Raw genomic sequence first — 21,521 nt, 5'->3', positions numbered from 1 at the left:
GAATTTGTGTCATGTTAGAGAAGAGACAGAAAATAGGTTTAACGGCTAATGCATGTCTAATAAGTAATGAGAGAGAGAGAGAGAGAGAGAGAGAGAGAAGCAAGCAGCAGTACACTGAAATAGTAGAAATGCAAACCAAAGCTAGCATTCTAGAAGTAGCTCAAAGTGAACTATCCTAGGAATACTCAAAAGAAAACACTCGAAACACATACAATTCCGACATTGACATGGCTACAGGACTCAAACATAACTCAGCCATTTCCCTTTATCTTCCTCCATTCACGTCCTCCTCCCTTGTTCTTGGGTCCTGCTTTGAATCTCCTGCCCCAGGTCCTTCGTCTTCTGCCCCACATAACCAGCCATATCCTGCATGCGCCTCTTCGCTTGGTCGATCTGGTCCGGCATGAACCCGGTCGCCCGACGTAGGTAGTTGAAAGCCCATGTGAGCGAAGAGAGAGCCGTCAGCCCAAATGCCCCCGAGGTCAAAAAGGCAAGGACAGCCAGACCAATGGTCAAGATTGCTGGCACTAGAATGGGGCTGAAGATGATGAATACCGGGGTAGACACAGCCAAGCCAAATAGTGTGGCCGCCAGCGTCAAACCAGCAAGTCCTAGTAGCGAGCCGCCGAGGGGGACGAGGGTTACAACGGCAAGGATTGTGGAGGCTGAAGGGCCTCCTCGTCCCTTGGCTCCGACGTCTTCGTAGCGGCGTTGCGGGTGGACTTGGAGTTGGTGTGGTTGTGGACGATCAGCCATTTTTGCTTTGAGTGAATGGGAAAAAAAGAAAAGAAAATTTGAATGAAGGAAGAAAGGCATATTGGATGGTGTTTATACGGAGGTGGGATTGGCAAAATGGTGACACGTAACATGTGAGATGGTGAGTAGGGGCTTTGCATGGGGAACAAGTTTCACTTAGAACCTATAAACGATATATATAAATTTTTATATATACACAAAAGATATAAACTTTAGATAGATAGATAAATGGCAACTTTGCAGTGTGCATGAAGAATTGTACAAATCTTTGTACACAATCGTCTGTTTCTTTCTGATGCAGTAAATTTTATGTCAAGTCAATTTTTATTCTAGGGGAATGGCTTTGGTTCCCATGTTCTAATTTTATGGCAGTAAATTTTAGTTGAGAGGAAAGTGACAAAGGGTTATTTAGGTGTGAAATAGAATAGTGAAGGCTTATAAAAGATAAATTTTGGGGGAAGTTGGTGAATTCAAACTAGATGACTATTTTTAACGAGATAAGATATCTCTAATTTTAATTTTAGTTGACATGTTAAATGTCAACTGCATAATTCAACATTTTAAAATATTAAAGTTAACTAATTACATTTAAAAAATATGACTAACTCTATGATGTAGAAAGAATAGGGATTAATTGGATAAGTAGGTAATATTCTAGGTTAATTCCCTTTTTACTCCCACTTGTAGTAAAAATCTATAAATAGGATTTTTTTCCTCCGGTATGAAACACATTATTCATTCTAATAAAAGATCAACAATCTTGATTCTTGGAGAGAATTCTCCTTTTATCTCCTTTTAGGCTATATCACTCTATGAAGGTTCAAATTTAGGTCTCAGAAATCTATAATGATTTTGTTTTAAAAATTATGTTTCTTTTTCACCATTTTTTTCCACTTCTCTAAAAGAAGAATTGCGATTTTAGACAGATTCTATATATATAAAAAGTTTTGAAAAGTTATTTCTTTCTTCTTTTTTTTTTTTCCTTCAAAACTTAAGACTTACATTTTTTGGATTAATTGCACAAAAGACCATTTTAAAGGTTTAAAATGGCAAATGATCCAGTTCTTGAAAAAATGTCTCGGTGATGTCATGACCATGTGAAGTTACTGTCCAAGGACGTGTTGTAGGAGTAGCCCATTACCTTATGGGTGGAATTATTGTCATTCTTTTTTCTTTTTCCTCTTCTTCTTCGGTTTGAAAAGTCTTCTACACATTGTCTTCTTCTTCGGCTTCTTCTCCTTTGTACGTCTTCTTCTCTTGCACGATGAGTCCATGCGAGCAGTTTCGATGCGACCAACTCTGGTGAGCAAGAAACGAGATAGGAGTGATTTTGTGAGTGATGAAACCATTTTTTGAAATAAAAATAATACCATATTACTTTCTAAATCGCAACTATTTCTCTTCTACTTAACAAACAACCAAGAGCAAATAAACATAAATTTAAGATGAACACACTGTCACTTTATATAACCAGTTAGGAGACGTTTAGGAGTTTGTGTGTAGATTATTTTAGTTTGATTTATAATAGTATGTATTTAAGGTATAAACTATTTTAGTTTGAGAAATAAATAGTAAACACTTTAGTAAATAATAAAAAAAAATGATGAATGTAAAATAGTAAAAATTGCAGTAAATAGTAAATATTATAGCAAATTGTTAAGGTCTTAAAATATTGTTAATTGTAATTAATTGGGGAATACAAAATAATATTGAATGTAGCAAGATGTAGTTATTATAGTCTTAGGATAGTCTGGGATGGGGAATTCCCTGTTTGACTAGATATGGGGTCAAAATAGAATTTAAATCGAGTTCCTTGTCGGGGAAGGGACGGTCCTCGACCTCACCCCCATCTCAATTGTTTTTAATTATATATAGGATAGCTACTATTTTAGTGTTTTTTTTCTAATTCTAATTTTTTTTAATATAATAAATTAAATTTTATTATAAAAAGTGATGTTTTTTTAATTATTAAACAAATATATGTAACGTTAATATTAATTTCTTATATAAAATTTATAATTTCAATGTAAATACTAAATTTAATTAATTTTAAATTATAAAATAATTTCAATCAAAAGTGCACAAAATATCATATAAAGCTCGAAGAACTTCAATTATTGGAGAACTTATTAGGTAAGACCATCATAATACGGTCGACAATTTTAGACTACAAGAGAAATACCTCGAATTTGTATCTAGTAAAATAAACAACGAGAATTTTTTCCTACAGGAGCCTGAATTCTCAAACGAGGATTACCTGACTCCAACCCCAATCCTCCAAAACGGGGAATGGAGCAGGAACGAAGATTAAAAATCCCCATGGGAATGGGGATGGGGAGTGCATCGCGTCCCGATCCCATTGCCATTTCTAAGATAATCTTTATCCCAAACACACTCTTAGAAGCTATGAATAATTAAAAAAAAAAATGCTAACTTTAATAAGATGTCTATTTTAGTTGTTACAATTACGATTAAAACAGATAAATTCACGATTTGAGTAAATATGATTTTAACTAATCCTAGTGAATAAAATTGAAATATCTGTACACTCCACTTCTCTAGAACATACACCACCTCTATCATGAATCTAATTGTGAGGTATACACAATATTAGCCACAACTTTATTACTTTTGTCTTTTGAACAAATCTATATTGATCCTCATTAATAACTCCACTAATGTGATTAAATTTGGGGCATTGCATTTCAACTTATTAGGAGAAAAGACACAGAGAGATTATCATACATACTATAAATGGTTACTCCAACAATATTCAGATATATTTTTTAGTCATTACATTCAAATGATCATATTATTTATTATAAATAGAAAATGTTCTCTATGATATTTGAACATTTAGATGTTGCCTTTTTATTAAGTCGTATATCTCATGTATGGTTTTCTTTTATAAGAAAAATAAAAATCGAACATTATAATAATAAAGTTGTTGAAATACTGAAAATTTTGACATTGGTAGTGCTGCCCCTTTATCAACATGGAAAGGTAAAAAGATGATTATAATGCCATTTTGGTCCTATACTATTCAATTTTAGTTCATATAATTTTAATAAATCTTAAATTATTAGTCACTCAAAGTTAATATTTACCGAAACTCGTTAAATAACCATAACCATTTTTCATGCCAAGAAATATAGTATATAAACATGTTTTCAATATTTATAGTAAAAAAACTAATAAATAACAATTTTTTTTTTTTTAAAAAAATCAACAATAAAGTAATATTTAAAACCAAATCTAAGATTTATTGAAAGTTGAATGTACTGAAAATATAGGTATCCAAATTTCACAGCAAGTACTATGAAATGTGAATATTTTTATCCATAAAATATGTTTTTTTAAATGGATAATTATATGCTTTAGTGCTTAATGTTATTATTGTTATTATTTTTTAAAAAATACATATAGTCTCTAATTGATATAAAAAAAAAAAAACAAAAGAAAGTTTCAAATTATTTCCTTTTGTTTCAACATTTTTCAGTTATACCATTTTTATTCATTAATGTAACACGTGGTCGATGACAAGCTTACATTACATGATACAAAGTGAATTGGTAGAAACTTAAAGAAGAAATTGAGGTACCAAGGTGAGGAAAATTTATAATTCTTTGTCAAAATTATTAAGGCCGGTAATCATTTAGTTTTTTATTTTTGTTTTTGAAAGTTATTTATTTATTTTTTTTAATTCTCAAATTTTAATTTTGTTTTTTAGTAATGAAAAGTAGATAACAAAGAAAGAAATTTAGAGGTAGAAATAGTGTCTACAAACTTAATTTTCAAAAACAAAAACAAAAAACAAAATGATTACCAGACGGGTCTAAAATGTTGACAAAAATTTCAACCATCTCTCTCTTTAATGGCTTAATTCATCCTTTAAATTTCTAATAAGTTACTAGAAACTTCTACTTTCACCTCCATATTTCTTATATTTTTTCGTATAGCAAATATCAGTGTATATAGATCTAAACCTTCAACTTTGAGTGAATTATACTCATGTTGGGAAAAGAAATTACTAGGGTTACATTTGGCGCGTAGAGTTGGATTGAGTTGAATTGGTAATAATTCTTTGTGTTTCGAGTGCATAGTTGAGTTAAGCTGATAATAATTGTCTGTGTTTAAGGTGTAGAGTTGAGTTATGGATATATGGTGTAGTTTTTTGTAACTTAATATATTTCACAATTTCATTCAATATAGACAAAATACTACCTTATAACATACTTTAGTGGTCGTAGAATTTATGAGTTGAACATACACAACAAAAAGGTTGCTATAAGGGATCTATTTGCATGTTAAAAAAATATATATAGACAACCAAGAATTAGCTAATTTCATGCATACAAAAAGATGTTGGTCAATAAGATAGTCAAGCTAGTCACTACCAAGCAGATACAAATAATACCGCTTTTTAGACCATGATGGGACTGTTAAGAAGAAGACGGTCCTTTGGATGTCTGCAAAAAAATAAGTCTATAAGGATGATCTGATCATTCTAAGACAATCTATCAATATCAAATTGTTATAAAAGATGACTATTAAATACTATAAACTAATAATTTCAAATTTGTATTTAAAACACTTTCTCCAATCGAGTTTATTATTACTATTATTTTTTTTCTTTTGGTATATGATTGGTTGAGTTGGTCATTCGAATTAGTTGTTGGAAATGAACGACGAAATTGGTGGTTGGAGTTGGGTCACTGAGGTAATTTTCAGAGTTGGTCACTAGAGAAGGTCATTGTCAAAGTTGATCATTGAAGGCGTTCTTCATTGGAGTTGGACACTTGAGGTGAATGTTAGTGTTGGTGGTTAGAAGTGGTTATCACCGAAGTTTATCATGGACTAGTCTTCATAGGAGTAGTTGTAGGTGGTTTTCGTAGCCCAGAGTTGGTCATTGGAGTTGGATGTACGATAGTGGCCATTAGAGTTGGCCATTGGAGTATGTTGCCAAAGTATGACGGCGGTAGTCGTTAGTAGTGGCTGATAGGTGAAACCATTGAAAATAATGGAGGAGAGATAGTTGGAGTGAGTTGGTAAAAATAACCAACTCAACCCAAGCAACATTTAAAGTTGATGGACCAAATATTGAGCCGGTAAATTTTATCAACTCAATTAAACTCATATTGACGAGTGAAATACCCCTAGATATTTCAAATTTTCTTCTATCAAACGGTTTAATTCATTCTCTAAAATTCTATCAACTCACTAGCAAAGAAATGGCTTAAATAAAAATGTAAAAATTTATGAGATTAAATTAAAATCTTTTAAAATATAGATACTAAATTGAAGTGAAAAAAAAAAGGCCATAATATTTCCAAGATTCTCTATTTGGGCCGTAACATTGGAACAAAAAATGGGCCTAATGTCTAGTACCTCGGCCCGCCTAAAGCTTATTTAGATTCCACCACTTCCAATTTCATTTTTATTTTGATAAATCCAATTTCAGCTTAAAACACATCGATTTAAGATATATATTTATATAAAGTTTATTTTTTCTTAAAAAAAAAAAAATCAAAGCATAATTTTAAAAATATTTATTAGAATTTGATCAAAGTATTGGTTACCAATAATCATTGGATATAAATTTATTTGTAATTATGGAAAACTTGATAAGATAATGAATTTTAATAAGGTTATATTTTAAAATAAATATAAAGCTTTCTATGCATCAATCCTACTATTTAGGAACAGTTCTCCCTCTATAATTTATTTTACAAAAAATTATTTTGATACGATATCTTACTATACATCTAAGCCATTTTCTACATCTAATAATTTCGATAAATCATTCTCATCAATGATATGAAATATTTAACCTATACATTATTAAATATAAGTCTAAACTGGGACCCATAAATTTTTATTTCTTCAATAATAAAGTTGATAGTTTTATTTAACTAACTCTTCGATCTTCTTAACTGCTAGAGTCGAAATTCTGGTTAAAAAAAAAAACACTCAACAAACTTTTCTTATCAAAAGCTAAATATCATTTTTTCCATGAAATATCATTTTTTTTTTTTAGAAAAAAGAATTGAATTGAGAATTAGCATACTTTTGTAGGAATCTAGTTGAACAAATAACTAAAATTTTAATACTACATATTTGACTCAAAATATTATATTATTTTTTTAAAGTGTGGTAGAGCATAATTTTTGGGGGTCTTTTCTTAACAAAAATGAATTACTTAAAATGATCAAATACATGGAATCATATCATGAGAAGAAAAATATAATAAATCATAATTTCACCATCTTCTCATTTAGTCAACCTCAAGTCCTTTTAACCACCACAATCTTAAATTCAAAATATTCCATTAAAAAACTTGACCTTTTCCCCTTTTGTATGTTTAAAAGAAAAAAAAACTTGGGGCTTTTAACGATTTATTCTTCCACTATTCTTTTTTTTTTCTTACGACACGACAATCAAATCGAGAAATTTTTTTTAGTCCCTAAACTTTCATAAAAATAACAATTTAGTCTATAAACTTTGATTTGTAACGATTTAGTCCTTAAACTTTCAATTTCGTAACAATTTAATCCCTAAACTTTACCATATAACAATTTAGTCCTTGTACTTTAAGATTTGTAGTCTCTATTATTAAAGTTAGTGTGAAGATATGAGATTTTTTACCTAAACAAATTGATCAACTAATTAGAAAACTTATTATTTTTTTTATAAAATATAAAGTCTACGTCAGAAAATAATAAAAATTTACACCTAATTTTGATAAATTTATTTATGTAAGAGATTAAATTGTTACAAAATTGAAAGTTTGCGAACTAAATCGTTATAAACTAAAGTTTATGGACTAAATTGTTAGTGTTTTTTAAATTTTTTTTAAAAAAACACAAAATCCCTAAAAAAAATTGATATCAGATCAAATCAAATAGTCATTATTTAATGGTAAATGGTTGGATTAGTTTAAACCAACCAAAAGTTGAGGTTGAGCATAATTTTCGGAGGTCTTCTTTTTTTTTATTTTATTATTTTTTTTTTAATAAAAAGAATCTTTTTATTCACTAAACATTTATAAAAAAAAATGTTCAAAATTCTATAGTGCTGATAAGCTATAAGAACTTTCTTTCCTATCATCTCTTTTAATCAACCTCAAATCATTTAACCACCATATTTTTATTTTAGAATATTTCTGTAAACTTGACTATTTTTCATATCTAAGAGTGAAAAGACTGGTACAAGTCACTGAAAAAAAAATTTAAAAATAAAAATAGAAAAACTTTTTTACCCTAACATTTGTGGAGTAGCAATTTAATCTCAAATTTTTTTACTTTAATTTGACAGGATTTAGTTTTTGTATTATTATTATTATTATTTTAAATTTCATATATAGGTTGGTTTCTGATTAGTGATCTCAAATATGTTTTTGTAAATTAGAAAGATTAAGTCGTTACATAATGAAATTTTGCATTTAATTTAGATGATTTTTTTTTATAGTTGGAACTAAATTGTTACAAAATTTTAAATATAAAGACTAAATTGTTATAGTAGTAAGAGAAAGACTAAATTGTTTCATAATAAAGCTTAAGAACTAAATCAATAAAGATTTAGTAACGTAATATTTAGATAATTACAAGCTAGAGTACATTGTTACTTCTATGAATGGTTGTTTAGGACCATAAGAGTTTATTAACCAAAAATATTATTAATAAAACATTTACATCACAAATGTAAAGAAAGAGATTAGAAATGACAATGGTCGGGTAGGAAAATAATTTGTTCTTCATTCACCTCCTTGAAAAAAAAATGAAGTGAATTTGTTCCTATCTCGACCCTAACCTTATTTTAAATCGATTAGGGGTGAGACGTCACATTTTTCAACTATAAATGTGATATATAAAACGATTCAAACTTATTACTATTCATAAAAGAAGTAATTATATTTAACCACCACAAATGAATTATATTCAAGTTATTATAATTACTATTACTTTGGAAGTAAGTTATTCTTTAGATATACTAATGTTTGGCTTAATTTAAACCAACAAATTAAAGGTGAGGGTTGAGCATAATTTTTGGAGTCCTTTTTTCCTTGGGGAGAAAAATGGAATCAATTAAAATGATCAAATACTTCGAATTTAATAATGAGGTGTGAAAAAAAAAAAACAGTAAAAATTATTTCTAAAGTATGGTGATAGTTGCAATTGTACTATCAAACTTTCAAATGTGTATAAATGAGTCTTCAAACTTACAGAAGTATTAAAATTAGACATTCAAACTTAAGTGTTAAAATTGGACCTTCAAACTTACATCATTAGAGAAATTGAAATAATTATATAAATTTGAGGGTTTAATTTTCATAATTTAAAATTCAGAATTATACTTGCAAGTATTACAAACTTGAAGGGTAAATTTTGAAATTTGAAAAAGAATGAATAAAATACACAAATAGGACACAACGACATCAAAATTATGTTTAGAAGGCATGTGCGAAGCCCACCATGAGGGATTGGGGATTCCTCCACATCTCATCAATCAAATCAACCCTAATTACAATTTCAAAATTTTCTTAATTTTTTTTCACGTGTTTTAACTTTAATCTCGATTTTGTCGTTTTCATCGTTTCATTAATTTTCATCAAACACTATTATTCTTAGCATTTTTAGTAATTGTTTTATTTTTAGATTAAATGTTCGTTGTGATGCAAACTAAAAGAGTGAACTTAAAAAACACAATCTTGATGGGACATGTTGAGAATCTTGCATTAAAAAAAATCAAGAAATCTGACCATTTTTTTAAGATACACGAGTAACTTCTTTCGTAGCCAATTATTTTTTTTAAATGCAATCTTATATTATTTAATAAAAAATAGAAACTTTTATAAGATTGAGACCGAATTGAAAATATTCAAACATTGTGGACAAAAAAAACATAAATTTAGCCTTATAATATTTTTAATTTAAAAGTTAAATATATGCCTTAGCTCCTAGTATTTATGCATTTTAAATCTAGTTTCTCAACTAACAATTTTCAATTCATTTATTTTAACTATTCAACGATACAATTCTTAGCCGATTTATATAAATGTATAAGTTATTATTTTTTTTTAGAGAATAAATGATTAGTTTGGTATCCATTTCCTGTTTAAAAAAATAAAAAAAAATTCAATTTTTAGCCAAATTTCACGTACTTTCGATTTTGCAACAATTAGTCCATAAACTTTAATATGTAATAATTTAACCATCGTAAATAGGAACTTGTAACAATTTAGTCCCTAAAGTTAAAAAATTTGTCAAAGTTTGATATCAACTTTTATTATTTAATAATGTAGACTTTGTATTTTATAAGAATAGTGAGTCCCTAATTAGTTTATCTATTTATTTACGCAAGAAATCTCATTAAATCTTAACAATAATATCTATAATAAAGATTAAATAGCTATAAATTTGAAAATTTAAAGATTAAATTGTTAGAAAATTAAAAGTTTAGAGACTAAATCATTACCGACCAAAATTTAGAAATTAAATTGTTATTTTTATAAAAATTTAGAAATTAAAGCAAATTTTAACCTAATAAAGTTGGTAAATAACATGAACCAAATTGAAACAAACTTTTTTTGGGGGCCTAAGGAGGGGAAAAAATATAATTGAAGTTTAAACCAAAAATTTGTTATAATTGAGTTTTAGGACACTTTATTTTTTGAGGAAGGGCACGTCTTGGTGTCGCAGCCGTAAGACAAATAGGTAACGGTAGGGAATGGTCATAGGGTTCGGTGGACCTTGGTTGGTGTGGGTCCCACATTTACTTTTTCTTTTTCCTTTTATTTATATATTTAGTTATTCGAAAAGAAAATTTTATTTTTATTGCGATGTGTGACCTATTTTCTGTTATCACGCGTGTTGCTTTAGTGATATATGTCGGCTTTTTTAGTTTTTGTCACCCAAACGGAAAAATTCTTCCCAAAAAATTAGATCATCCGAAAAAACCTATCAATCCAATTCGGTTCGGATAGTTTTGAGATTAAGTTATCAAATTATTTAGGTTGATTGAGTTCAAATAAATGAACATTTTATGAGTTAGGTTGGTTTATGTGTTCATCTAATATATCTCAAATTGATCCGAATCAATTAATAATTTTTAAAAAATATTTTTTACTTATATTACAATTATTTATACAGTTTATTTAATTTCAGTATTTTTTGAATAATTTATTCTTTAACAACTCTTAAAAATTGTTTTTTAACACTTTGAATTTTTTTTAATTATATTAATTGAAATAGATTTGTTAATCTTAATTCATCATATGAAAATAATTAAATTAGATCTTTATGTATGTAAGTTTTACTTTTTTTTAGAACAAAATTTTAAATAAATGATCCGAGCAATCCGAATCAACTCAACCCATATATTTTATGGTTGGGTTGGGTTGAATTGATTTTTTAATAAGAGTTATTTAAGTTGAAGAAATTTACAATCCAAACAATTTGATTAGGTCTGAAAGACCATAAACCCAACCGACCAACACCCATTCTTCATACTATGATATTCTTTAAATTATTAAATTTAAGTTAAAATTAGAGATATTCATTCTTCCCATAGAATCTTTGTTAGAGAACGGAGGAGGGAGAAGTAAGAAAAAATCTTGTGAACTAAATAAGAACGAAGAATGCATTCTCATCTATGTTCTCTATTGTCTGCTGGATTCATTTTTATTATTAGTTTTTTTCTCTCTAAATATTTATACACACAAAGGTATGTATATGTTTGAATGTTTTTAAATTCGAAAAACTAAATAACTAAATATGAAATTTTAATTTAATTTTTAAGAGCTTTAAGAATTTTTCACGAGGAATCAAATCAACCATTTAGAGGAGGATTCATAAAAAATTAACCATTCAAATGAAGATTCGTAGTGAAAAACCAACTATTAATTAATTAAAAAAAACATTCTTAAAAGATATTTTTGTTGATTTTTTTTCTTTAAAAAATTAAACGGGAATAATTTTCCATTGGGAACCCAATCTCAACGAATTCCCTACGGAGAATCCTGGAAATTTCATAGGAATGAGAAATGAAATGTGGAGCCCTTGGACATTTGTAAATATATGGACCAAAATTCTCTATTCCTTGGATTGGTCCAATATTTTGAATTTTATTTTATTTTACTTTCAATTGTATAATTTTTGATTTTGTAATTTTAATTATCTAATTTTAGTTTTTGTATTTTCAATAAATCTTCAATTTAATCATTAAAAATTTTCTACTAAAATTGGTTAAAATAGCAATAATAATTTTAATGCAACAAAAAACACTATGTGAATATATTTTTACAATCTATAAAAAGGATGCTAATAGAGACTAATTTTTTTTTTCTCAGTAAACTAACTGGAGGTACTAATTTTAAGATAGACACCAAAATAGTATTTTGATTTTAGATTTTTTTTCCTACACTTTCATTCATATTTCTATATGTCTATGAGTTTCACAATGACATAAAAATGTTTCAACTCATTAAAAAAAAAAAAAAAATTTAGTCAAAGAAAATTATCTGACCTTCACGTGCTATCCACAGTGAATTTGTAATTTAAAAAAGATTGAGATGACTTGAGATTGAAGTAATTTGTAAAAGAGAAAGAGTTCTACCTAGGTTTTCTCTAATCCTTTTTTGAATTGGAGTCAGAGCCTGTAAGAAGCAGGGCCTTGTGGAACAAGTAAGGGCTAGCTTCTCGACTTGGGATGTTAAGGTCGAATGACCCAGTTACATAACTTTTCAGGGTCTTCCTTAGAATTTTATAGTGATTGTTGTAATATTTGTTGTTTTTTTTTTTTTTTTGACAATATGTGAGTCATGGAGTGAGAGAATCAAATCTCTAATCTCAAAGTCGATAATCCAAACTCTATGCTAGAGGAACCATGCTCATCTGCCAACGTTGTAGTACTTGTTTTAGTAATGCTTTTAACTGATACAAATGACTGTTAATATCATTTTATTTTAATATATTTATAATAGTATGATATTAGTGTTTCCGTAAATTTAAATTTACTCTTTTAAAATAAATTATTTTCAAAATACCTTTTAAAATTCATAAATAGTTTTAAATGCATGAGGGAAAATTCTAAATTAGATACTAAAGAAAGAGTAAAATATAATAACAATTTATTGTTTTTTTCTTGTACTTTCTCGTGATTAATGTCTAAATAAAAACTTCCTTTACAATTGTATGGGCTTAATCTGTCCAACCACTAAACATAGTAAACTACAAATCTAAGATCAACTCAAAGCACCTCATGTGCCTTTGTTCATGTGATGGGACAAGTTGCTCAACAATGATCAATCAAGGGATACATTTGCTTCCATTGTGATCGAATTGAATAGTCTCGGCTAAGTGCCACATCGCAACATACCATTATCATATGCACTACCTCTTCTCAAGAAAGTTCAAATCTGATCTTTGTATTTGTATAATAACACTTCTTTGATTTTGACATGATCGGATCTATATTCGTATTGCATTTTACATGTTATACACGTTGTATCTAAATATAGAAGAAACTTGTAACTAGACAAATTGATATTAACTATGAGCAATGTATAGTTCTTGATTAAGAGACCATAACGATCATGTCGATCACGTTCACAACACACTTTCAATATGTTAAGTTAACCACCCAAACAATCCTATAAATATTGTCATATATCCCTTCGAATGAAAATATGTCCTCTAACATGTATACCACGAATGTTTTTAATTATTTTTATGTAAAAATAAAATATACAAATTATTATTTCTCTACTACCAATAATTAGGTTTGTGACAACTAACTTCTCACCATTTAGACTTTAAGATAAAAAAAATGTAATTTTAAAAATAGAAATAAGAAATCAATCTACCAAATACCTTTTCTAAACCTCAAAGAAACAACATGGAAATAATTTGGTGCAATTCAAATCACATAGCTCTATCATGATATGAATTTTTAACCAATTATTTAGAATCCAATTGGGTATATATCTCATCACAATTATTGCTATAAACTTGCATCCTATTGTTTTACACAATAATTATTAGAGAGTTTTAATATTTATACCAAATTAAAAATAGCCATTATTTTCCATCCAACTTAAATTCTGACTAATATTCTAACTCCTTTATTATTGTTCAACATGTTTTTTAAAAAATGAATTAGTTTATAAATGATTAAATACCTTACTCACCCATAATTTTATAACTGTATTTGTTTAATTAGTTCAATGGTTGGAGGGCAGAGAATCGATACCCACGATAAATTACTTTTAGTCCCTAAGCTTTCATAGAAAAGTAATAATTTAGTTATTGAATTTTGATTTATAATGATTTAGTCCATAAAATTCCAATTTTATAATATTTTAGTTTCTAAATTTTAGTATGTAACAATTTAATACATGTACTTTAAAGTTTGAATAAAATACTTTAGTCCCATAGAGAAAATTAGTATTAAGATTTAATTAGATGTTTTATACATGGATGAATCAATAAACTAATTAGGACCAAATATCTTTAAGTTAAAAAACTCGTAGAACAATAAAAATTAACATTTAATTTTAATATTGTTTTGTGTGGCAGAGATTAAAATATTATAAAATTCAAGTAAAAAGACTAAGACTCCGTTTGGTAACAATTTAATTATTTTATTTTATTTTTTAAAATTAGGCCTATTTCATTTATATTTCTTACAATGATTTCCATATTTTTTAAGTACAATGGTCGAATTCTTTGCCAAATTTTAAAAAATACAAACAACTTTTTAAAAGCTACTTTTTTTAGTTCTCTAAATTTGACTTGTTTTTTAAACCATTGAGGAAAAGTAGATAACAAAGGAAGAAATTTGGACGTAGAAGTAGTGTCCATAGGCTTAATTTTAAAAAACAAAAATGAAAAACAAAATGCTTATTAAACGGCCCCTAAATTATTACATACTAAAGTTTATAGTCAAGTACATAGATTATGTACAAACAAAAGTTTAAAGACTAAATTATACTTTTATGAAAGCTCTCAGACTTAAGTATATGGCGAAGCCAAAAATTTTATATAGGGACAAATATATACAAGTCTAAAAAGAAAAAAAAAATCTATAAATGAATGTAAAAAAAAAAATTCATAACTTCATATATTAACTAATTTATAACATTACAATTGCCTTATACAAGTTTTCATGTTTTGAAATCAATCCCGATTCTTCACTTGCTTCTAGTTTGAATAGATAGCAACATAAATAAAATGCAGCATCCTTTGAAATGTTATATTATAACTAATTAGAATATTCACTTAATCAAGCTACGTCTTGACTTTATACCAATGTTCATAAATGGAAATGTATGATTTCGAGGCTAACAAGAACCTTTTAGTAAATATGCTATATGAACTTGATCTCGAATATTATAATTATAATAATAAATTTTGGTTCTTAGCTTAGGATGTGCAGGTAGTACTTTTAGATTGATTTTTGTATAAGATCATCAGAATCTAAAACATTTTTCTTCTTTGAAGATGATACCTCTATAGTCTCCATTGTTGTTTTTCTTTTATAATATCTCTTCATATCAATTTTGAATTAACTCTACAAAAGTATTAATAGTAGGAATATTACATTCTATTTTATAGATTTAAAGTCATAAAAACTTAAAGTCTAAGAAGATTTTAAAACTTACTTGTAAAGTTTATATATTTAAATAAGTGGCAACAAATAATCCTCTTGCTTGAACTTTGAAATTAATTCTAAAAACCTATACGAGTAAATATGAATGTAAAAATAACATGAAAATAAACAAAAATATGTAAAGTGCAATATGAATATAAAAATTATGTGCAAAACATGAACAATACCTTTTTAATCGAATGTTTTTAAGATTTAAAAATGAATTTTGAAAAGAATGAAAAAAAATCTATAAACTGTCCAGTCTCGTTGTTGATAAAAAATATTGTTTGATTATTTATTAAAAAAAGAATATTATTATATTCTAAATGTCACATTGTTTGACCTACTTTTTTTTATTATTCTTTATATGACTTGGACCCCATTAGAGATGAAAAATCTTGGTAAAAACTCATACAAAAATCTAAAATAAAATATTGCAAATAGTAAGAGTCAAACTTCTATCTACCGCCATCTAAACACCACTACACATGCCAATAAGCCAACTCCATTTTTGTTACTTATCTTGAAATTTTATATATATTAATATATACTACTTTATAATTTATATTAAAAATACAAAAGAGAGATAAATTGATATGGATCATGACCTATAAGAAGTATTAGTAAATTTTAGTTGATTTTAATTAATTTCCAACTTTTAAGTGTTAAACTTATGTCTTGGTAATTATGGAGATGCATGGAAGGTGGCAGTTAGAAAGATAGAGGCTACAATTAATAGAGTTGAATTAAAGATTGGTTGGTGAATGAAGGTTGAAAAGAGAACATTAATGCTTTATTTTGATTTTTGTTTATTTGTATTAAACAGATTAGGATTTTTACAAGGCTATAGAAAACCTTATATCCTTCATTTTGTAAGGAGATTAAGATTTTGACGAATGAAATTTGAGATCTCATATTTGAGATTTTTTCTTTAGGTTTTTGCAATTCTTGTGATAGAATGCATGTGACTAATTCAATCTAACCTTGATCAAGTTGATTGTGGAGTGACTCAATCTAGAACAAGATTTGCTTCTAGATCTTCGATCAAGAGGTAATCTAATTCTAGCCTTTTTTTTGGGGTTGAACTAAATCGTATAGGGATGGGTTAATTTCTTAGATTCAAAGGTTGTTGTTACATAATAGCTTGGGTCTTTGGGTTAGGGTTAGAGTTGCCTTATTATTTGGTATAAGAGCGTAGGTTGCATCTTTGTGGCCTACTCTAGACTTGATTCTATTTTCTTTGTTGTTTTTGCATTTTCATTCAAATTTTTAATTGTCCATTTAATTCTTTGTTGTTTTCATCATTGTTATTCATATTTTTATCTTATTTCAATCTTATTGATCGAATTTAGATCTTCTAAAGGAAAAAAAAAAAAAAAAAAAAAAAAAGCAAAAAAAAAAAAGTGAAAAAAGAAAAAAAAAGTGAAAAAACCCAGAATTTGTTTTTGCAATTATTCATGCAAATTGTGTGTTTAATCTTAGATATTTGAATCAATTGGGCATAATTAAGTTATTACATCAACTCTTTCTGTCTTTTGTCATTTCCTAGGTCAATTGCATGTTCATTTGAGTGTCTTTACAGCTTCATATCATTAATTATTGAAGACTATTCGAGTCAGTACTGGTGAAGTTATTTCAGTTGTTGCTGTAGGCAGGCTGAAATTATTTGTTGACAAGAAACGTTATCTGTTACTGGATAATATTTTTGTAGTTTCTCATATTATGAGGAACTTAATCTCGGTTTCTTGTCTCATTGAACAAGCCTATACCATCTCTTTTTCTGAGAATAAAGTGTTTATTTTTAAGAATGGAATGGAGATTGGTTATGGTTCAATGGAAAGTAACTTATATGTACTAAGGTCATTAGTCATAAAAGTCTTGTTTAACACTGAAATATTCAGTACAACAACAACAGCTAAAAGACCAAAGGTTTCTCCTAAGGAAAACTCCTATCTTCTGCATTTAAGGTTAGGTCACATCAACCTCAATAGGATTGAGAAGTTGGTGAAAAGTGGACTTCTAAAGAGTTTAGAAGAAAACTCCTTGCCGATATGTGAATCTGCCTCAAAGGCAAGATGACCAAACGACCTTTTATTGGAAAAGGTTATAGAGCCAAGGAAACCTTGGAGCTTGTACATTCAGACCTCTGTGGTCCGATGAATGTTAGAGCTCAGGGTGGGTTTGAATATTTCATCTCTTTCATAGATGATTAATCAAGGTTCGGGTATCTTTACCTAATGCAACGTAAGTCTAAAGCTCTTGACAAGTTCAAGGAGTATAAGGCTGAAGTTGAAAACTTGTTAGGTAAGAAGATAAAAACACTACGATCTGATCGTGGTGGAGAGTATATGGACCTCCAATTCCAGAACTATATGATAGAACATTAGATTGCGTCCCAACTCTCGGCCCCTGGTACACCTCAGCAGAATGGTGTATCAGAAAGGAGAAACGAACCTTGTTAAACATGGGTTAGACTATGATGAGTTATGCTCATCTTCCAGACTCATTTTAGGGTTTTGCAGTGGGGATTGCATGTTACATCCTGAACAACGTTCCCTCAAAAAGTGTTTCTGAAACACCTTTTGAATTATGAAGAGACCGTAAAGGTAGTTTACGCCACTTCAGGATTTGGGGCTGTCCGGCACATGTGCTAGTGACTAACCTAAAGAAGTTGGAACAACGTTCAAAAGTTTGTCTTTTTTTAGGCTACCCCAAAGGAATGAGAGGTGGATACTTCTATGATCCGAGTGAGAACAAAGTATTTGTTTCTAAAAATGCTATCTTCTTGGAAGAAGACCACATGAGGGATCATAGGCTGTAAAGTAAGCTCGTTTTGCGTGAGATCTCTAGTGAGACTGAGACAACTGAGGGTTCAACAAGAGTTGTTGAACAGGCTGACAGATCAACAAGAGTTATTGAGGTCGGTACATCTAATCAACCAACTCAAGAGTTGAGACTGGCTTGATGTAGTGGGAGGGTTATGAACCCACCGGATCGCTACATGGATTTGATTGAAGCCCAAAACATCATTACGAATGATAGGGTCGATGATCCGTTGTCTTTTAAGAAAGCAATGGAGGATGTTGACAAAGATGAATGGGTTAAGACCATGAATCAGGAAATGAAGTCTATGTACTTCAATAACGTCAGGGAGCTTGTTGATCCACCTGATGGGGTAAGACCTATTGGGTGTAAGTGGATCTATAAGCGAAAGAGAGGTGTAGATGGAACGGTGCAAACCTTTAAGGCTAGACTCGTGGCAAAGGGTTATACCTAGGTTGAGGGAGTTGACTATGAGGAAACTTTCTCACTTGTTGGAATGTTGAAGTCTATTCAGATTCTCCTGTCCATGGCCACATTTTATGATTATGAGATATGGAAAATGGATGTCAAGACTGCCTTTCTTAATGATAATCTTGATGAGACCATCTATATGACTCAACCAGAGGGGTTCATAGTTCCAGACCAAGAGCAAAGAGTTTGCAAGCTTACTAGGACCATTTATGGGCTAAAACAAGCATCTAGATCTTGGAAAGTCAGATTTGACACTACAGTCAAGTCGTTTGGCTTTGATTAAAACGTTAATGAGCCTTGTGTATACAAGAAGATCATCAACAACTCAATAGCTTTCCTGGTACTGTATGTGGATGAATCCTACTCATTGGGAATAATGTAGGGTATCTGACTGACATTAAGAAATGGCTAGCTGCTTAGTTCCAAATGAAAGATTTGGGTGAGGCACAATATGTTCTAGGGATCCATATCATTTAGAATCGTAAGAACAAATGGTTAGCCCTGTCTCAGGCATCGTACATTGATCAAATGTTGATCAGGTATAGGGTGCAGGATTCCAAGAGGGGTTTATTACTCTTCAAGCATGGAATCGTATTGTCTAAGGATCAGTGTCCTAAGACACCTCAAGAGGTTGAGAAGATGAGACGGATTCCATATGCTTTTGCTGTAGGAAGCTTGATGTATGCAATGTTGTGTACTAAACCTGACATTTGCTATGCAGTAGGGATTGTCAGTTGGTATCAGTCCAATCCAGGATTTGATCACTGGACGGCGGTCAAGACGATCCTCAAGTATCTTCGGAGAACGAGGGACTACATGCTCATGTATGGAGATAAGGATCTGATCCTTACAAGATACACGAACTCTGACTTTCAGACTGATAGAGATTCTCATAAATCGACATTGGGATCCGTGTTCACTCTAAATGGAGAGGTTGTAGTCTGGCAAAGCATCAAGCAAGGATGCATCGCAGACTCCACTATGGAAGCCGAATACGTAGTCGCTTGTGAAGCAGCTAAGAAGGCTGTTTGGCTGGGGAAATTCCTTTTTGATTTGGAAGTTGTTCCAAATATATATTTGCCTGTCACTCTTTATTGTAATAACAGCGGGCCTGTGGAAAATTCGAAGGAGTCCCAGAGTCATCGTCGGAGTAAGCACATCGAACAGAAATATCACCTGATCAGGGAGATTGTGCATCTTGGTGATGTGATAGTCACGAAGATCGCATTAGAGCACAACCTTGCGGATCCCTTTACAAAGGTCCTCACGACTAAAGTGTTTGAGGGTCACCTGGAGAGTTTGGGTCTGTGGGACATGCGGCATCTTGTCTAGGGAAAGTGGGAGATGATACTGGTGTATGCCCTAGTTTATTGTATATTGTACATTTTTATATTATATTGTATTGTACATTAGTCTCCCGAGTCATTAGAACAAGTGGGAGATTGTTGGGATTGGTGTCCTAATTCTCCCAGAGTCTCGTTGTTTATAATGTTACACGTTGTTTGATGAATAAAATAAATGTTATTTCATTTTGGCATTTACTCATATCCAATAAACGAAGCTCCTTGGTTGTCTATGTAAACTTAAGCATGTATATGTGATATACAAGTGGATCATGACTTAAGTGATATCCTAAATAGGTATGTAGTATAAGGATTAAGGTGGGATACCTGATTTTGGTGACACTATGAATACGGCCCGCTTTGTAAAGGTTTGCAAGTGTTGTAAACTACTACAGATGGTAGATCCTGACCATTCATGTGGAGACGTGCGAACGGGGGTGTCATATACAAAGAGTTCGTATAAGAGCCAGACCACTAGATGACTAGATTCTGTATATAACGCCGTTGATACTAGAGACTTACATCTCACCAAAACAACCATAGGTGACACGACCTCAATCCTGAGTGTTTTGGGAGCTTCTGCCTTTGAGGGCGGTCCTTTGATTAGTATGGGTATGAGTGGCCAGATTGCCAACTCAACATGCATACCTTTTTGGGGACTTGTCTTATCTGGGAGCTGGGAACTTAATCCACAAGATGGAATTCACTCTTTTCCCGAAGTAAGGGTAAGTAGAGAGATTACTCCTTTAAGGGCTAATTTCGAGGCTTGAACATAGTGGCCACAACTTCTATTTGGAAGAGAGGACTCAGTCATAGTAGGACTATAACTTATGTTCATTAGAGGGATCAGTGGTACTTAAGGAGTTAAATGTAACTACAGGGGCATAACGGTTATTGGCCCAGCTATACTTATGAGCGATTTGTGAAGGGTTGTCGCACTATTGATTGGTTAAGATGGACACATAATATATCTGTAGTAAGGAGAGTACGGTTGTCGGTTTTTAGTGGAGTGTCTGGCAGTTAACGGATGGTGGATCCTCTGACTAAAGAGTTTAGTTAGTTATTCACGTACTGTTGGAGCTTCGAGCTATAGGTCCATAAGGTCCCCTTGGTAGCTCAATGGATTAAGTTGAGGATCTGTTATTGGTGTTGATTTGAAATGTTCAAATTGACAAGAGGTAAGTTGATTATATATGATATAATCGGTATGATGTATGAGATACTTCTAGTGGATGATTAATGTAAATGAGATTTACATTAAGTACTATGGAATAGAAAAAGAACCATGGTTTATATGTTTCATGAGATGAAATATTAAAACTATAGGTTATAAATATAGTATGATAAGTTCGTTATCATTTATATTTATAAATGATATTAATTATTGGATAATTAAATCTTTTTCTCTAATAACCAATTGAGTGGGAGCATATTGATGGTTCATGGTAATCATGAGATAAAAGGAAAATTGTAATTTTAGTA

General features: G+C 30.0%; 1 protein-coding gene across 1 annotated transcript; it reads right to left on the bottom strand.

The window, feature by feature from the left end:
• Positions 1–117: 117 nt before the first annotated feature.
• LOC120090117 (oleosin 18.2 kDa-like) lies at positions 118–915 on the bottom strand. Its single transcript, XM_039047629.1, has one exon. It carries the CDS (start codon positions 814–816, stop codon positions 280–282), a length of 537 nt encoding a protein of 178 aa, XP_038903557.1. The 5' UTR covers positions 817–915; the 3' UTR covers positions 118–279.
• Positions 916–21,521: the final 20,606 nt, after the last annotated feature.

This window comes from Benincasa hispida, chromosome 11 (assembly GCF_009727055.1).
Source record: "Benincasa hispida cultivar B227 chromosome 11, ASM972705v1, whole genome shotgun sequence".
NCBI lineage: Eukaryota > Viridiplantae > Streptophyta > Magnoliopsida > Cucurbitales > Cucurbitaceae > Benincasa > Benincasa hispida.
The sequence above is the reverse complement of the archived record's forward strand: the minus strand, read 5'-3'. Positions and strand labels throughout refer to the sequence as shown.